The sequence below is a fragment of the Thamnophis sirtalis genome, unplaced genomic scaffold (assembly GCF_051295495.1).
Source record: "Thamnophis sirtalis isolate CommonGarterSnake01/CBP01778 unplaced genomic scaffold, rThaSir2_p1.2 scaffold_4, whole genome shotgun sequence".
NCBI lineage: Eukaryota > Metazoa > Chordata > Lepidosauria > Squamata > Natricidae > Thamnophis > Thamnophis sirtalis.
Genome location: NW_028261384.1, coordinates 126,694,230 through 126,713,956, shown reverse-complemented (window position 1 = coordinate 126,713,956; position 19,727 = coordinate 126,694,230). Strand labels below are relative to the sequence as shown.

Sequence of the window (19,727 nt, the reverse complement as noted above, 5' to 3'; positions counted from 1 at the left end):
AGACCTGCAAGGTCCCTTCCAACTTTGTTGTTCTGTTCTGTTATTCATCCAAGAAGTTTCTTCAGCTCTGAAAAAAAAAAGCTTCCTGGAATAAGAAATGAAACATTTTCAAAGAAAAACAAGAAAGCCTATATGCCTCTTGAAAAAAGCACCATTGGGACAACCATGACGTGAATGACTGAGAATCTCCATAGACATCTCTCCATATTGTTCTCATATGTATTTGAAATGCCTTTACACATTGTGAGTTATTTTGGAGACATCATATAATCAAAGTTATTTTTCAGACATCATATGATTGAAGTTATTTTTCAGACATCATATGCCAATGATGCAAGTGTGTTTAGGTGGAGGGCAAACTTGCTTTTAAGTCTGTTTAACAATTCTTTAGGTCTTTTGTCAAATATGTAATTGCAGGCATTCAAAGAGCATTATTTCAAAAGGGGCCAAAGGGCTTCCAAAATGGGTTTTGAGAGACAAGAAGCCATTTAGCATTTGGCCCATGATATAACTCTTCTGTGAATTAATATTAAGCTCCTTTTCTGTTAATATTAAACTCTCTTCCTGTCCTTCTACAAATGCAAGAAAAGTTACCTTTTGAGTTAGGATTATTTTCTTGCTCTCGGTAACTGAAAACATCTATATCTCTTGCCACCACACTGCAGAATTCCAAAACAAATCTCTGCTAAGATGACAAAAACATGATTTCCTTTTCAAAATTTCCCAGAGTTTTGCTTCTGACACTTTTGGTTTTTTTACTGCAATTATCAAATAGCACTTAGACTTATGTATCACTTTACATTGCTTTATATCCCTTTCTAAGCGGTTTTACAGAGTCAGCCTATTGCTCCCAACAATTTGGCTCCTCATTTTACCAAACTCAGAAGAATGGAAGGTGAGTCAAGTTTGAGCTGGTGAGATTCAAACTGCCAAATTTCAGGCAGCCAGCAGTCAGCAGAAGTAGCCTAAAGTACTGCACTCTAACCACTATGCCACCGAGGCTCAATTCCTATATAATTATTTCAAATTCAGCTCTAAGTCCTGAAGGACAGGGGCGGGGTAACTGAGCCATTAGCTGAAGTAAAATTATACTTAATGAAGGAGAGTGTTGGTTCATAGACATTAGCTTACCGAAGAAGAAATGCTACTGTCAAAGATGGTGTTATTTGCAATGTTGGTTATTCTGCCTTTACCTCAAGTGGTATGCAAGAATCACAGAGCTGAATGTAAGACCAGTGATCCTCTGCCTTTTCTTCACAAGCAATATCAATCAGGAGACCTCATAGTTGTGAACATGTTCTCTCAGCTCTATGTCTTCCAGACAGTGATGGACTTCAGCAAACGTCCCTCCAAGGAGCTCTTTGAGGACACTGTGTAAGATTGTAGTCACAGAAAAGATTAATTTGAACTAGGAGGTCTGTTCACATTAATATTAGTCTCAGTTCACAATGATTAGCATGATATTTCCTTTGCTGGATGTCCCTATCTCCATTCTTGGACTCTTCCTCCTTTTCCATCATCATCCTATCCTCCTGCTCCTTTTCATAAATATCTTCATAATCCATAATCAGGATGTGATTATGATATCCTGCAGGGGGAAAAGATTTAACCTTCCCATTGTTTCCCCCCTCCCAATAAGGTAAAAAGAATAAATCATTCCACAGAAATAAAAATTAAGGGAAAGAAATATATAATACCAAATATGGAAAATGGAAGAGAAGAAGCTAAGATAAGCTGTATGATAGCTAGATATTCCTAGGGTAATAGGAACCTGAAGTAGGATTCCTTCCCAAGGAAAAGTTGGAATATACCCAAATTTCTGAAGTTGGAAGAGGTGTTCTTCCCACTGAGTGGAGCTTAGTGGGGGATCTAAAGTCTTGCAATGGGTAGCTAAATATTCTTTCCTTGGAAATTTAATTTAATTTAATTTAATCTTTATTTTTATTTATTTCATCAAGCATGTATTAGATAACATATATAAGTATAAACATGATTATGAATACATGAAATAGATATGAATAAATGGGGTTGTTAGGACAGGGATGGTAGGCACATTGGTGCACTTAGGCACATCCCTTACAAACCTCTTAGGAATGGGGTGAGGTCAACAGTAGACAGTCTAAGGTTAAAGTTTTGGGGGTTTGGGAAAGAAACCACAGAACCAGGTAGCACATTCAAGGCATTGACCACTCTGTTGCAGAAGTCATATTTTCTGCAGTCGAGTTTGGAGTTGTTTACCTTGAGTTTGAATCTATTGTTTGCCTGTGTATTATTGTGGTTGAAGCTGAAGTAGTCATTGACAGGTAGGACATTGAGCAGATAATTTTATGTACGACGCTTATGTCAGACTGAAGGTGGCCTCTGTCTAAGCCCCAAATTCCAAGCCTGGTGGTATAAGGTATTCTGTTGCGAGCAGCGGAGTGGAGGACTCTTCTTGTGAAATATCTCTGGACTTGCTTAATTTTATTAATGTCCGATATGAAGTGTAGGTTCCAGACAGATGAGCTGTATTCGAGAATTGGTCTAGCAAATGTTTTGTATGCTCTGGTTAGCAGTACAATATTATCAGAGAAGAAGCTATAGAAGATTAAGTTGGATGGATAGATCACAATCTATATGTTCTTGCTAAGGTATGAATCATTTTCTTTAAGGGGATATTTTACCAAACTACACATTCAGTTATCTTATGTTGTCCAGTAAGACCTAAAGCATTTCCAATAGTTTGTGTTTTAAATTTATACATGCACTGATTCAGGTTCTTTATAGGAATCTTCCTAAGAGTTCTCATCTTAAAACTGCCAAACTGCCAACCTTTCTAATTGACAAGCTCAGTGTCTTAGCCACAGAGCCACTGCATCCCTTGCTAATTTTTAGAGTATAATAAAATAAGAAATATTATCAATGCATGGTGACGAGTTATGTGTTTCCATTACCAGGATCATGACTCCAATCTATCAGCACATCTTGGCCTTAGAATTTGCCATCACAGAGATCAACAGAAATCCCCTTATTTTACGCAATCACACCCTTGGTTTTCAGATCTTTAACACCTACTTCATGACAAGTTGGACATATCGGGCCTCTCTGGAACTTTTCTCTACAAAGGGCCAGTTTCTTCCTAACTACAATTGTGATACACAACACAGACCAATAGCAGTCCTTGGAGGACCTACATCTGATGTGTGTGTACACATGGCTATCATCCTGTCCCTCTACAAGATGCCACAGGTATGAGGTTTGGTAGAACTCAGACCAAGCATCGTAGATAATCATCGATACCCTGTTCTTTGTTTTAAATGGGAGAATTTAGGATATAGGAAGGAAAGGGTTGTTCTTGAAATAAAAAGATTATTCTTAACAAAGCTTCCTGGGTAGTACAAAGGAATTCAGGTATGATGGACTAATTCCCCAGACTTGTGGCTATAAATCTTCTAATATTTTCTTTTGAGAGATCTAAGAATATTAAGGTGTGTGCTCTGCCTCTCTAAGGTTTGATTCTCTATTAAAGTCATATTTAAGAAAAAAATAGCATCTACTATCAGAACTAGGGACAGAGAAACAGTGTTTTTCATGATAATTTATCAGTCTATCAATTCCAGTTCCCTTTAATGGTATTGACTGAAAATAAAAGAATGTAAAAGCAAGAAGTTGAGACTGGAGTGTGTTTATCTTGTATACTGTGTTAGGAAGAGTTGGAAGTCACTGCTCCCTTTTATTTCTTTTTCTCTTCACCTTTGTATTTCACACACACCCTCCCTTTTCCCTTCCCCATTTCCCACTCTTAATTTCCCATTTTCTTTATTTTTTGCATTTTATATTTTATATAATAAAATAAAAAATGATATTTAATGAAAACAGAAGAATGCAGGATTAATTGGGGAAAAGTTAGTTACAGGATATGACACAGTGGTGGGATTCAAATAATTTAACAACCAGTTCTTTGCCTTAATGACCAGTTGAGTATGTGGGGCACAGTGGTCATGTGACTGGGTGGGCGTGGTCAACTCAATGTCACTCATGTTGATGGGCGCTTCGCCTAACCTGTTACAAAGGGTTAAACGGAGAGGCAGTTTCTGTAAGCAGGGCAAACACGATTAAGCTAGAAACAGCACCAGAATGTTTCCTTCCTGCCTTTCTTACAGGATTAGCCCTGTAAAGTGGGGGAAAAAAACAAAATGAGATTTCTTCCAAAACAACCAGTTCTCTGAACTGGTTAGAAAGTTAACAACTGGTTCTCCCGAATAGGTGCGAACTGGCTGAATCCCACCACTGATATGACAGGAATTGGGGCAATAGTGATGGAGAAATTAGATTAGTTGCAATTGAATATTACATCAGTAGTGTCTGATGTACTGTGGAGAAAATCTTGTATTCTTTGTTGCAATATAAAAGTGGAAAGCCAAGCAGGAGGATGTTAAAAGCATTGTTTCAGTAATACAGTATAAAATTCAATGCTTCATTTCCAATAAAATGCAAACTATTAGGACATTTTTAAACATATATTAAGTCACATTTGCTGATACGACTCTTTGGAATGATGACTTAAAAATTCCACATGGGATGTTCTGAATATATACGTGAAGTAGAGGTAGAATCAAAATATGAAATATGTGTTGAACCTTAATAGCTATGTTGTAGGTTAAATAGGTAAGCTGCCCCACTCTACATCAGGGGGGCTGTGTGGAAAGGGGCTCCTCTTTCAAATTCCTCAGTGAAGATCTCACCTGGAAAAATAATATGATCTAGGTCAATGGTAGTCAACCTGGTCCCTACCGCCCACTAATGGGCATTCCAGCTTTCATGGTGGGTGCTAGGGGTTTGCTATAACTCTGCTTTATAAATTTTATAAAATAAAGTTACTTCCCTACTTTATAAATCACCATTAATTTGGAACCGGTGGGCCGTTAGAAAATTTTACTACTAACAGAGAAAAGTGGGGTGGTAGGTCTAAAAAGGTTGACTACCCCTGATCTAGGTGGTCAGGATGGCCCAACAAAGACTCCTTTCCTCAGGATCTTGTGGACAAACAAGGTGGAACAATGACTGATGACCTGCTTCTACCAGTCGATGAGCGTCTTCACATATTGCATTACGATATGGTATGCTGGCTTGACAGCCATGGATAGAAAGACACTACAAAGCACAGCGCAAAATATAATGGGCTGTCCCCTGACTTCACTAGGTGAAATTGCTAGGACTTGCTTCCTTAGAAGAATGAGGAAAATCCTCAGAGATTATTCACACCCTGGTCAGCACTTCTTTACTCTTCCACCATCTGCCAGAAGATACAGAAGCCTAGCCAGTCAACCAAACAGGCTGACAAATAGCTTCTATCGGTGGGCTGTCAGACTTCTGAATGCAACATAACACCATAACTATTTAGTATGATAGACTTGCAGGGCTGGCATAACGTGCTACATGTTCACATTGGTGCAACAAAATATAATGTCACATTATGCACATATATGTACTTATATAGGATCGTCTGTCTGTTAGGATGATTTACAGGTCAGGGATTTTCTTTCTTCACTGTTTTTATTTAGTTTGTCAAACACGCGCAAGATAACAGGTATAAGTATAAACATGGGCATGAACAAAGGAAATGAGTACAAATAAATGGGGACAGTAGGACAGGGAAGGTAGATACACTGGTGCGCTTATGCATGCCCTCTTTATGGACCTCTTAGGAATTGTGTGAGGTCCACAGTAGATAATTTAAGGTTGATGGTTAGAGGTTGTAACAATGGAGCCAGGTAGAGCATCCCAGGTGTTGACCACTCTGTTGCTGAAGTCGTATTTTCTGCAATTGAGTTTGGAGTGTTTAACCTTGATTTTTTATCTATTGTTTGCCCATGTATTATTGAGGTTGAAGCTAAAGTAGTCATTTACAGGTGGGACATTGTAACAGACAATTTTGTGTACTATGCTTAGGTCAGACCATAGGCGATGTAGTTCCAGGTTGTCCAAGCCCAAAATTTCAAGCCTGGTGGCGTAAGGGATTCTATTGTGAGCAGAGGAGTGGAACACTCTTCTCATGAAATACCTCTGGACCCGCTCAATTGTATTTAATGTCTGATATACAGTGTGGATTCCAGGCAGACAAGCTGTACTCAAGAATTGGTCTGGCAAAGGTTATTGTGATGTATTTTATGTTGGGGGGGAGGGTGCACTAAGGGAGTTTCATCCAATCTCATTGTACACAGGTTGTGCATTGACAATAAAGGTTAGAATTGAATTGAGGTAAATACTATTACTGCACATGCTACCTTAAAAGAAGATAATATGTACCCTGTTGCCTATCCGCCTGTATTTTTCTTTTTAAGTTAATCTATGGTTCCTCTATTGAAAATAATAACAGAAGAGAGGCTGTTTCATATCTACAAATTTCTCCAAATATAGACCATCAATATAAGGGTATTTTCCTATTATTGCTGTACTTTGGATGGACGTGGATTGGCATATTGACTACAAAATATGACAGCGGAGAGAGATTTGTACAAAACGTGGTTCCCATGCTAGCCCAGAAGGGGATCTGCTCAGCCTTCATTGAAATATTTCCAATCATTGATTATTCAAACAGGATTGCTGAGTTGGTAGAATTGGGACTTGGAATGTACATGGTGGTTATGAAAAGCACAGTGAACGTAGTACTCGTTCATGGGCAAATTCATGCAATTATAATTCTGAGGTTTCTTTCCACCAACTTGAAATCAGAAGATGCACCATTATGGAAGAAAGATAAAGTCTGGATTATGACAGCCCAGGTGGGCTTCACCTCATTTCCCTTTCTAAGAAATGGTGACCTAGTCTTCCTCCACGGTGCTCTGTCTTTTGCAATTCACTCAGAGAAGGTGTCAGGATTCCAAGAATTTGTCCAGATGAAGGACCCGGTCTTAGAAAAAGAAAATACTTTTCTCAAGCTATTCTGGGAAAGTGCTTTTCAATGTTCCTTCTCCATCTCTGCAATGGAGGAGGAAAATGTGGTTCCCTGCACTGGGAAGGAGAAACTCGAAGCTCTTCCCACATCTGTGTTTGAAATGGACATGACTAGCCACAGCTACAGCATCTACATTGCCATCTATGTGGTGGCCCATGCTTTGCATGACTTCCATTCATCAATAGCAGCATACAGAGCTAGGAAGCATGAAGCCAAACTGGAACCTCTGGATGAAAAACTATGGAAGGTAAACTTTGAATAAATCAGTTTCTGGCTTCTCACAATATCTGCAACCCCAATCCTAAACCTAAATTTAATGAATTCTTCCAAGGGCAATGTATCTAGGCATGTTCGTTTTCTTACATGTCATCTTCTCTCCAGTTGTAGTCCAAATAATATCATTATTTGTTGCCTTGCAGTGAGATGGGCAGCGAACAAAAGTAGTACATACATAAAATGCTGTATTTTTCAGAGTATAAGACACACTTTTTCCCTTCTAAAAGAGGCTGAAAATTTTGGTGCGTCTTATACGCCGAATGTAGCTTTTTTGAAGCTTTTTTCAACCCTAATGAGGCGCTAATGAGTGAAGCGATCTTCCATGATTTGCCTGCTTTTCTCTTTGATGCTCCCTCCAATGATCAGCTGTGCTTTAAAGCTATTTTTCAGCCCTAATGAAATGCTAATGAGTGAAGTGATCTTCCATTCTTTGCCTGCTTTTCTCATTGCTGCTCCCCCCAATGATCAGCTGTGCTTTAGAAGCAGTTTTTTATCCCCAACCAAGGAATAAAAAGTGTGTGTGCACTCAAATCCAGCAAACCTATGTGCTGACCAGACTAAGGACGCTAGCCAGGTGAATACCTGGTAGGCAGAAAGGATTTATGAATCTTATCATTTTGTGGCAATCTGATCACTCTCTCTCTCTTTCCCTCTCTCTTTTTCTCCCTCATTCTTTTCCAATGTAGCTTAGCCAATTCATGAGAAGGATCTCATTTAACAATAGTGCTGGACAAAAAATTTATTTCAACCATAATGGAGAATTGGAGACTGGTTTTGATATTATGAATTGGATCACATTCCCCAATCTATCTTTTCTGAGAGTCAGAGTTGGAAGGATGGATCCCATGGATTCCCAGAAAGCATTGTTCACCATTGATGAGGCTGATATTGTATGGCCCATGAGATTTAACCAGGCATGGCCAGTTTTGTTTTGGTTTTTTAGAGAAATAGCTTTTCTGTCATCCCTCAAGTTGACTTAGATTCAAAATCCTACAGTCAACCCTGAAGTGAGCCTGGCTGAAGCCATCTTGGAGACTCCAGGGTTGCCAGACAATGGTGGGAGGGGGGAAATAGTTAAATGGAGTTTTGTAGCCAAAAAAATAAAGTTTTCCCGTGAGAACCAAGGTCATTTGCACAGAGGCTGGCCAGAGGAGGAGCCAGTAACCAAGCAACTGGCCAGTACTTGGATTAGACAACATGGCCAGTGGCTTGGGGAGAAAGGATAAACTTTTACTTTTAATCAGGTGAAAGTCGTGGAAAATTTCAGAATCAGATTTCACCAGTTGTGCCAATATGATGTATCCAATAAATATTTCTTTGAGGAGTTTGCCTGCCTCAGAGTCTTACTTCCTATGGGTGCATTACTTGGAATGCTCACACCCATAGAGAAATTAGATTCAGGTGCAAAATATTACAAATACTTCAAGATTCCTAACAATTCTCCAGACAAATCTGGGGACTAGTTCAATGTTTCTCTATCTGAAGTCTTGAATGCTTTCCATGTTAGGTTTATGAATTGAGAAATGGGAGTATTTAAGAAGTAGAATTGATGTTTCTTCTCATATTGAAATGCAAGTGTGTTTTCCTATTCAGCAATATTGAAAGTGTGTTTTCCTATTCAGCAAGACCCATCCAGATGTGGAAAAGAAAGATTGTGCCAAGGACATTGAAAATATTTTGGATTTTGATGAAAAATCAAAGGAAATAATTGCAACATGCCACCCTACTTTTTAATCATAATTTAAGGCTATGTGTGCTGAATGTTGTGTGGCTGAGCACTGTCTCCAATTGAAGTAAATCTTCACTCTTGTAAATAAGCTAAAACTGAAGATTAATATAATAAAGGAAAAGGCTAATGACACTCCTTAGTACTGTATTACAATTAAGAAAAAATTGTCAAAGATAAAGCCTTTTCTTTTTCCTTCTTGAACAGGTCCAACCTCTGTCTTTGTGTAATAGCAAGTGCCGTTCAGGTCATGCCAGGTGCAAGATAGAGGGAAAGCCATTTTGTTGTTATGATTGCCTACGATGTCCACATGGGAAGATTTCCAACCAAATTGGTGAGTTCTTGCATTTGTATCCTAGAAAATATACCTAAATAAACTTATGAGTCAGGACAAAAATGAAAAGTTTAGACTGATGCTGTAGATCAGGGATGTCCAACTTGTGCCAATATGAGACATATCATGAATGTTATCCCATTCGCTAAAACAGGGGGAGATGGCCAGTGTGTGATGTATCCGCCCTATGGGCCGTGAGTTTGACACCCCTGCTCTAGATTAAATGTTCCCTTTGACAAATGGATGGACTAAAATGTAATATATTGATCAGCATACAGTTTATGGAATGGATGTCAGCAGTGATGTTGAGGATGTCTTTGTTCCAGGTAATGAGTCTTGGAACAAAAGGATTTCAAGTGGGATATTTACCAGTGTGTTTGATTTCCATATGTTATAAAATCAGTTCTTTTATAGTGCTCAGGTTTGATACTTTAAATGCAATTTGTAAGTTGCTAATTTGTTTTTCTAGATATGGATGATTGTTTTCAGTGTCCAAGTGATCAATACGCAAATGCGAACCAGGATTTGTGTCTTCCAAAGATTGCAACATTTTTGATGTATGAAGAAACTTTGGGGATCGTTTTGGTCAGTTCTGCTCTTTTCTTTTCTTTGATCACAACTGGAATCCTTTGGATCTTTATTAAGCATCAGGACACTCCCATAGTCAAAGCCAATAACCGGAATCACACCTATGCTCTCCTTATTGCTCTCTTCTTGTCTTTTCTTTGTTCTTTTTTATTCCTTGGAAAACCAGGTAAGGTGACGTGCCTCCTTCGCCAAACTACCTTTGGGATCATCTTCTCTGTGGCTATTTCTTGTGTCTTGGCCAAAACCATCATTGTAGTTCTGGCTTTCATGGCCACCAAGCCTGGGTCTAAGATGACCAAATGGGTGGGGAGAAGATTGGCCATGTCTATTGTGTTAAGCTGCAGTTTAATTCAAGGAATTATTTGTACTATATGGGTGACAACTTCTCCCCCATTTCCAGATGCTGACACCAATTCAGGGTCAGAAGAAATCTTTCTGCAGTGTAATGAAGGTTCAGTCTTCATGTTCTACTGTGTCTTGAGCTACATGGGTTTCCTTGCCATTATCAGCTTCATGATGGCTTTTCTAGCAAGGAAATTGCCTGATGCTTTCAATGAAGCCAAGTTTATTACCTTTAGTATGTTGGTCTTCTGCAGTGTCTGGTTGTCCTTTATTCCAACATATCTGAGCATCAAAGGAAAATACATGGTTGCTGTGGAGATCTTCTCTATTATTGCTTCTAGTGTTGGGTTACTGGTTTGTATTTTTTCCCCTAAATGCTACATCATTGTCTTGAGACCTGATCTGAACAACAGAGAACAGCTAAGAAGACAAACCTACAGAAAAACATAAAATTCTGCCTCTCATTTTTTCATATCCAGATTGATCTATTTTTCAGAATAGATCAGATTTTCAGATCTGGAAACAAATCATTGAAAATTCTAATCCAATATCACTTAGTTTGATTTACACTTTTTCAAATCTTTGAGTTTAATTTTCAGTTTATAAGCAAAATATACTATTGCATAGTATATTTATGTACTAATTATTTCATTTGTGTTGACCAGTAATTATTTAAAAATCTTTGATTTAAATTTCTTTTACTACAAGTACTCTTCAACTTATGACTGATCACTTAGTAGCCATTTGAAATTATAACAGATCTTCCCAGACATACCTACAAAACCAGTTTCAAATTTCTGATGGCCACCCATCCTCAAAATCAGGGTATCACATTTTTTTGTGCTTGGCATTGCCCACATTTACAGTTGTTTTCTAAATCCTGCAGTCACATGACCACAATTTATAATTCCCCCCCTGGAAATCTGAATTTACTTCTATTTTCTGGGGAGGGGGATGGTGATTCATGCAATGGGTCGCTTAATGACTGTTGCATCTACTATTGCCATGTTTGCTTAAAGACGAGTAATTGCAAAACAAAAATTGCACAGTTTTTTTTTTAATTAACCATAGTCATTTAATGACTAGAATAGTATATACCATGGTGGCTGAGTGGTTAAGACGCTGAGCTTGTTGATCAGAAAGGTCAGCAGTTCAGCGGTTCGAATCCCCAGTGCCGCGTAACAGAGTGAGCTCCCATTACTTGTCCTACCTTCTGCCAACCTAGCAGTTCAAAAGCATGTAAAAATGCAAGTAGAAAAATAGGGACCATATGCCTTCAGTGTTTACTCATGCCAGCCACATGACCACGAAGGCATCCCCGGACAATGGCTTTGACGGTGTCCTTGGATAGTAGCTCCTCAGTCTTTGGCTTTGAAACGGAAATGAGATCATGCCCTAGAGTCGGGAATGACTAGCACAAATGTGCAAGAGGAATCCTTACCTTTACCTATAGTATATGACCATATGTCCAAGCCAAATTAGTGTAATAATCCAAGGAGCATCTATATTTTATTATTTATTGCTGGTTAACATAATGTGATTTCAAGAGAAGGCATGTATTCCAGCTGTAATATTGTCCGGAGCCACAATTAATACCACAAATAGGCAACTGTGAATATGGACCTATACTAGAAATGGAAGAACTGATACTACTGAGCATATTGAATATATCCTAAATTCAGAATCTGCAAAGAACCCAAATTCATAGTGCAAGACATCTTCTGATTCACCTTATATGTCTCCTTGTCTGATTGGCCTCTAGAACGAAAGAATGAACTTTCCCCAAAAGTCTAATGAAACTTCTGGAAACCACTGAGCAGAAACTAAAGACACAGTGTGACAAATACAAAGATCACAACTCATAAGTTGATACACCTGAAGCTATGCTGGTACATGTCTTCAAAATCGCAATGCATCTTTCTACTGCCTTCATGCCTTTTAATCTTTAAAATCCTCTCTATCAATGTATGTATTTGAACCCATTTTTAAACCCTTTTTACATTTACAATTTAAATTGCTTCATGTATCTCATATGCATTTGAAGTGCCTTTATACATTCTAGATAATATTTTGGTACTTATATACCAACAGTATATTGTTTTATAAAAATATCTTTATGATTATAATGCAATGTAAATTTCAACCCTTTTAACTACACATTTTCCTAATAATCCATCTGTATATTATAATTCTTAGCAAACCTTATCATTCATTTTTTAACACATTCTTCCTTTGTTTCAAATTTCAATAAAACTTTGTGTATTTTAGCTATTAAATGCATGTCATCAGTACACAACACTATTTCAAATTTTGTCTTATTTGTTCCATGCTAAAAGTCTTTTTGTCCACTTTGAATCTTTCTGACAACTGTAAATATGAATACTATTGATAATTATAATTGTCTTCTCTCATTTTGATTTGAAGTTCCATTGTAAGTTATTTGCCAATAATCCCCAATAATATGCTAAGTATTTTTCTGTGTCTGCTGTTTCTCTTCTATGATATTCTCCTTGAGCTGAAATGCATAGATATGTTTTTAGGCACAATCTGGATTTCTATCTATTCTGTATATTCAATATGGCATGTTTAATTTAATGATTTTTTTTGAAATTCATTTGTTTCTTAGCAGTTCCTATTCTTTTTTCAGAGGAAAAAAAGCAGAAAAATGCCTAATATAAATTCTCCCATCTCCATATCTACCTACCTACCTACCTACCTACCTACCTACCTACCTACCTACCTACCTACCTATCTATCTATCTACCTATCTATCTATCTATCTATGGTAAAGGTTCCCCCTGCACATATGGGTTAGTCATTCCTGACTCTAGGGGGCGGTTCTTATCTCCGATTCAAAGCCGAAAAGCCAACTCTGTCTGAAGACGTCTCCGTGGTCATGATTAAATGCTGAAGGCGCATGGAATGCTGTTACTTTCCCACCAAATGTGGTTCCTATTTTTCTACTTGCATTTTTATGTGCTTTCGAACTGCTAGGTTGGCAGAAGCTGGGACAAGTAACTGGATCTCACTCCGTTATGCGGCACTAGAGATTTGAACTGCACACTGAATACACACACACACACACACACACAATTTCCCCTTGTCATATACATTTAGATATGTTTTTTGTAATTTTGTCAATGGTAAATCAGTTGTCAAAACAGGAACAGGACTGGGACAAAAATATCATTTGTGACAAACCATTTATTTTTTATTATAGAGATTCTCCCCAACCATGATAATTTTAATTTTTTCATCCTTAATATTTAATTTCATTCTTGTTCTTAATCTAATTATTTTGAAATAGCCTACAATTCATAAAAATACATTATTTCACTTTTTTCTCAACCTTAAAATCATTTTGGCATCAGTTCTATTTGACTTCTTTCATACTTTTTGTTAATATCTTCATCTTCTGGTTATTAAACTTAAAAGCTCATAACATGCCAAAGTTCTTTATTTTTTCCCAGAGAATATTCTAAATTTGTTGTTATTATTATGGTGTGTTGATTAGTCAGCCAGATGTTTAGACAGGAATTGGCATTTTTGTCCACCTATTGGACAAGAGCCATGATGGCACAGTGGTTAGAGTGCAGTACTGCAGGCTACTTCAGCTGATTGCTAGCTACAGTTCAGCAGTTCAAATCTCACTGGCTCAAGGTTGACTTAACCTTCCATCCTTCTGAGGTGGGTATACTGAGAACCCAGATTGTTGGGGGCAATATTGTGGCTCTGTAAACCGCTTAGAGAGGGCTGTAAAGCACTATGAAGTGGTATATAAGTCTAAGTGCTTTTACTATTGCTATTGAGTTTTTCCCAAGGACCTGAAATACAGAAGCAGATGGTATTGTTTGGGGATTAGGGTTAGGGTTAGGGTTAGCTTTAATGTTGGCATTAAAGGTATCATCACAGAATGTTTTCAGTAAAACTGCCTTTTGAAATTGAGTGGTGGAGTTTTCCCAAGCCAGACATCTTTGCATTTTTCTATTGGGATTTGCCATCAGTACTGTAGAAGTGTTGTCTTTGGCGAATAAAACTAAAACTATTACAGGATAGCAGAAGCAAGAGAGGCCATGGGAGGTATATTACCAAGCAGCAGCCGTGTCATGGATAAAAGACTGGATAAACTTAAAAAACAAAAGGGTATTGACAATAGAAAGCCATGATGTGCAATCAGGCTGGCATGCCTTCATCTGGGAAGGGAAAAATAAATCACACACATATTTTCAGAGACACCACATGCAAGATGCTCTTCTATATGTTTGGGGGTAAATTTAGAGAAACCATTACATCAAAATGCCTACTTGGCTATCAACCATGGAGGCAATTATATACCCAAATGCACTACATTTAAATAAGATAGTAAGATATAAAGACCTATTAGATGATCAAGGAAAATTAAAATCAAATCAAGAGCTAAAATGTCAAAGAATAGAGATAGATTGGTGGCCGAACTTATAAATTCAGACAACATATAAAAAAAATCTAGAAAAATATGGCTCCGATAAAGAACAACAAGAGCTTAATAAAATAATATAGGGGAGGGAGGAAAAAAACGATAACAGAAGTATACAATTATTTCTTGAGATTTAAAATTAATTTGGGTAAAAAAAAACTTTGGCTATAACATTGAATTAGAATATTGGGAAAAATGTGGGGGAAGAAATTACAAATGAACAAGAAGTGTTGTCTTTGGGTGCAGAGGCACTACCTGTGGAAAGAAAGTTGACAATTTAGGGATTATCCTGAATTCATGGCATCTGTTTCTGAACAGCAGGTAGAAACCATGACTAAAAAGGTTCGGCTTCAGTAGGTACTGACTTGCAGTTTTTCCTAATGCAAGGGGATCCAACCACAGAAACTTAAAAGTAAATCTTCATTATTACCTAGAAAAGCTCCTGCTATGTTTTTTATATAGGGCTGTATTTAAAGGCAGCACAAAATTAGAGCTTATCCAGAATTCAGCAGTCTTCCTTTTAATGGATGTTATAGAATGGCTATGTATACCTGGCTTGAATTATGCTAATTTGCTTTTGAGAGCATGAGCCAAACTGTATTTTTTTTCATCATTCAAAAGATAAATATTGAAGACAGATTCCCCCTCTTCCCCCAGTCATTTAGATACCACTTTTGCAGGGGTGAAATTCAACAGTTTCTGACATGAATTTTGAGTACTTTGGAGAACCTGCAAATATCACCTCTGGTTGGCCCCAGAGTGGGGAGGGAATGAAGATTTTGCAGTATCTTTCCCTTACCACACCCACTAAGCCATGCCCACAAACCAGTAGTAAAACAATTTGAATTTCATCCCTGCTCCTTTGATTCTTTTCTGTAGGGAAGTTGGAAAGTCAAACAAGCTTCAAGATGATATTAAGACCTATTTGCATAGGAACAATGCCCCAAGAAAAAGAGAAGAGCAACAAAGATGATTTGGGGAATGAAAGCCAAAACATATAAAGAATGGTTGCAGGAAATAATGCATATAGGAACAATGCCCCCCCCCCAAAAAAAAGAGAAGAGCAACAAAGATGATTAGGAGAATGAAAGCCAAAACCTATGAAGAATGGTTGCAGGAATTAATGCAACTAGTTTAGTTTAATGAAAAGAAGGATTAGGGGTAACATCATAGCAGTATTCTAATATCTAAGGGACTGTCACAAAGAAGAGGGAGTCCAGCTATTCTCCAAAGCACCTGAACGCAAGACAAGAAGAGATGGATAGAAACTAATCAAAGAAAAAACCAATCTAGAGATAGGGAGAAATTTATTTAGAACAATTAATCAATGGAGTAACATGCCTCCAGAACCTGGAGATTTTAAAGAAGAGATTGGATAACCATTTGTCTGAAATGTTATTGGGTCTCCTGCTTGAGCAGAGGTTTGGACTAGAAGACATCCAAGTCTCTTCCAACCAAAGCGTATATTTAAGGGGAAAGGTAGAACTTAAAATAACTTTATTGTCCCTTTGAATGTACACTAATCAGCATACATTAAAATGAAATTTCATTACATACAGTTCTCAAAGAGTCACCACATCCAATATAGATTTTAGATTTTAGATTTTATTGTCATTTATAGGCCGCCCTTTTCCCTGAGGGGACTCAGGGCAGCTTACAATTCGTGGGAAGGGAGTGCAAGACAGAACATTAAATAATATGTGAATAAAAATAAAACAATAAAACACAACATTCATTCAGCATTCGGGTGGGGCGGATGAAAATCTTATCCCCAGGCCTGCCGGGATAGCCAGATCTTAAGGGCTGTGCGGAAGGTCTGGACGGTGGTGAGGGTGCGAATCTCTACGGGGAGATCGTTCCAAAGGGTCGGAGCTGCTACTGAGAAGGCTCTCCTCTGCGTAGTCACCAGTCGGCACTGACTGGCGGATGGAACTCGGAGGAGGCCCACTCTGTGCGATCTGATGGGGCGAAGGGAGGTAATCGGCAGAAGGTGGTCTCTCAAGTACTCAGATCCACTACCATGGAGGGCTTTATGGATGGTAAGTAGCACCTTGAAGCGCACCCGGAGATCAACAGGTAGCCAGCGCAGCTCGCGGAGGATAGGTGTTATGTGGGCGAACCGAGGTGCGCCCACTATCACTCGTGCGGCCGCATTCTGGACTAGCTGAAGTCGCCGGATGCTCTTCAAGGGCAGCCCCATGTAGAGCACATTGCAGTATTCCAGCCTAGAGATCACAAGGGCTCGAGTGACTGTTGTGAGGGCCTCCCGGTTCAGGTAGGGTCGCAACTGGCATACCAGGCGAACCTGGGCAAATGCCCCTCTGGTCACGGCCGACAAATGATGGTCAAAAGTCAGCTGTGGGTCCAGGAGGACTCCCAAGTTGCGAACCCTATCTGAGGGGTGTAAAATTTGACCCCCCAGCCTGAGCGATGGAACACTGGCCAAATTATTGGGAGGGAAACACAACAGCCACTCGGTCTTGTCCGGGTTGAGTACCAGTTTGTTAGCTGTCATCCAGTTCTTAACGGCCTCAAGACCCTGGTTCATCACGTCCACCGCTTCATTGAGTTGGCACGGGGCGGACAGATACAACTGCGTATCGTCCGCGTATTGATGGTATTTTATCCCGTGCCTCCGAATGATCTCGCCCAGCGGTTTCATGTATATGTTAAATAGTAGGGGGGATAAGACAGAGCCCTGCGGCACCCCATAAGTTAGGGGCCTCAGGGACGATCTCTGCCCCCCCACCAACACCGACTGCGACCTGTCCGAGAGGTAGGAGGAGAACTACTGTAAAACAGTGCCTCCCACTCCCACCTCCCGCAGTCGTCGCAGAAGGATACCATGGTCGATGGTATCGAAAGCCGCCGAGAGGTCAAGGAGAACCAGGATGGACACATGGCCTCCATCCCTGGCTCTCCAGAGATCATCGGTCAATGCGACCAAAGCGGTTTCTGTGCTGTAACCAGGTCTGAAGCCGGACTGGAAGGGGTCAAGGTAACTAGCTTCCTCCAAGGTCCGTTGAAGCTGGAAGGCCACCACCTTCTCAACAACCTTCCCGAGAAAGGGGAGGTTGGAGACTGGATGGTAATTGTTAAGAACGGCTGGATCCAAGGATGGTTTCTTCAGAAGGGGTCTCACCACCGCCGCTTTAAGTGCGGTGGGGAAGTGCCCCTCCCGAAGGGAGGCGGTAACAACTGCCTGGATCCAGCCTCGTGTCACCTCACTGCTGTTGGCAACCAGCCAGGAGGGACACGGGTCCAGTATACAGGTGGAGGCGCTCACAGCTCGTATGGCCTTGTCCACATCCCCAGAGGCAACCTCCTGAAACTCAACCCAGAGATGGTCTGCCAAGCTATCCCCCTGTGTCTCGGCTGGATCTGCAGAGATGGAGTCCAAGTCCGACCGAAACCGAGCAACTTTGTCCGCCAAGAACTGGACATATTCCTCAGCCTTACACTGCAGGGGTTCGCCCGCATCCCTCCTATTTAGGAGGGAGCGGGTTATCCTAAACAGGGCGGCTGGGCGGGACTCGGCGGACGCAACCAAGGTGGCAATATGTGTTCTTTTAGCTGTCCTCAATGCCCTGATATATTCCTTGGTGCATGTTGTCAGGAGTGCTCGGTTCGATTCGGACTTATCGGACCTCCATAGGTGCTCTAGGCGTCTCCTCTGGCGCTTCTTCTCCCGGAGCTCCTCGGTGAACCAAGGAGGTCTCCGGGCTCCACCGACCCGGAGGGGCCGTAGTGGCGCAATTCAGTCGAGGGACTCCGATGCCGCCGAGTGCCAGGCAGCAGCCAGAGTCTCCACCGAACTGTGGGTGAGAGTATCAGGAATAACCCCAAGCTCTGTCTGGAACCTTAAGGGGTCCATAAGACGCCTGGGGCGGAACCACCTGGTCAGTTCCTCCTCCCTACAGTGGGGGTTTGGCCTCTGGAAGTCTAGCCTCAGTAGGCAGTGGTCTGACCACGACAGGGGTATGATCTCACTATCCCTCAGACCAAGATCACAAGTCCACTGCTCCGAGAGGAATACGAGGTCGAGCATGTGACCCGCTGCATGGGTTGGGCCCCGAATTACCTGGGTCAAGCCCATGGCTGTCATGGAAGCCATGAACTCCTGCGCTCCATCAGAGTGTTCACCGAGCGAAGGCAGATTGAAGTCCCCCAGAACCATAAGCCTGGGGAACTCAATTGCTAGCTCGGCTACTGACTCGAGGAGCGAGGGGAGGGCTGCTGCAACGCTGTTGGGAGGCAGGTACGTTAGCAGCAGGCCCACTTGACCCTTGAGGTCCAGCTTCACCAGCAGGGACTCACACCCGACAAGCTCCGGAGCAGGGATCCTACGAGGTGCTAAAGACTCCCGGATAACAATAGCCACACCGCCACCCCTTCCCTGGGCTCTCGGCTGATGAAGCACCTGAAATCCGTCTGGGCACATCTCTACGAGGGGGACTCCTCCCTCCGTGCCCAGCCATGTCACAGTAATACATGCCAGGTCTGCCCTCTCATCTAAAATTAAGTCCCGGACGAGGGGAGCCTTGTGAACAACAGACCTGGCATTTAGCGACAACAGCCTGAGACCAGGGTCCTGATTACTCGCGCCATCTGACCTCAGAGTGGGACTCATAGGGCCGGAAGGAGGGATCTCTGTGATGTAGCGAGCCCTCCTTCCCCGGTAATGGCCAGCCCTAAAGTCCCCGCCGTATCTGCCCCTCCCTACACTACATAAACATGGCGAAATAAATAAATACAAAATTATGCATATACTCACATATATTATATGGCATAGAGAAACAACACGGTCTAGTTTGGATGTGTACATATACATGGCGATAAAAATGAATATTTTTTTATTTTACCAGATGGGTGGCATAGGGAACAAAGCAACCATAGGTTCCTACCGGTTTGGAGTAGTTCGGCCAAGTAGGTAGTAACTCAGCCTGCCATGCCCCTGAACCAGTTCTTCATCTTGTTTTTTACTTCTGCGTGTGTGCAGAAGCAATTTTTTTAGTACTGCACATGCGCACATCAAGTGCGTATGCACACAAGGCATGCATGCACAGCG

General features: G+C 40.6%; 2 protein-coding genes across 2 annotated transcripts; both read left to right on the top strand.

Moving 5' to 3' along the window:
* Positions 1-1,156: 1,156 nt before the first annotated feature.
* Positions 1,157-7,199, top strand: LOC148046444 (vomeronasal type-2 receptor 26-like). Its single transcript, XM_087714746.1, has 4 exons — positions 1,157-1,374; positions 2,937-3,228; positions 5,013-5,099; positions 6,324-7,199. Exons 1-4 carry the CDS (start codon positions 1,157-1,159, stop codon positions 7,197-7,199), a joined length of 1,473 nt encoding a protein of 490 aa, XP_087570872.1.
* Positions 7,200-9,744: 2,545 nt separating this feature from the next.
* On the top strand, positions 9,745-10,653 carry LOC148046443 (vomeronasal type-2 receptor 26-like). Its single transcript, XM_087714745.1, has one exon. It carries the CDS (start codon positions 9,745-9,747, stop codon positions 10,651-10,653), a length of 909 nt encoding a protein of 302 aa, XP_087570871.1.
* The last annotated feature ends 9,074 nt before the right edge of the window (positions 10,654-19,727 follow it).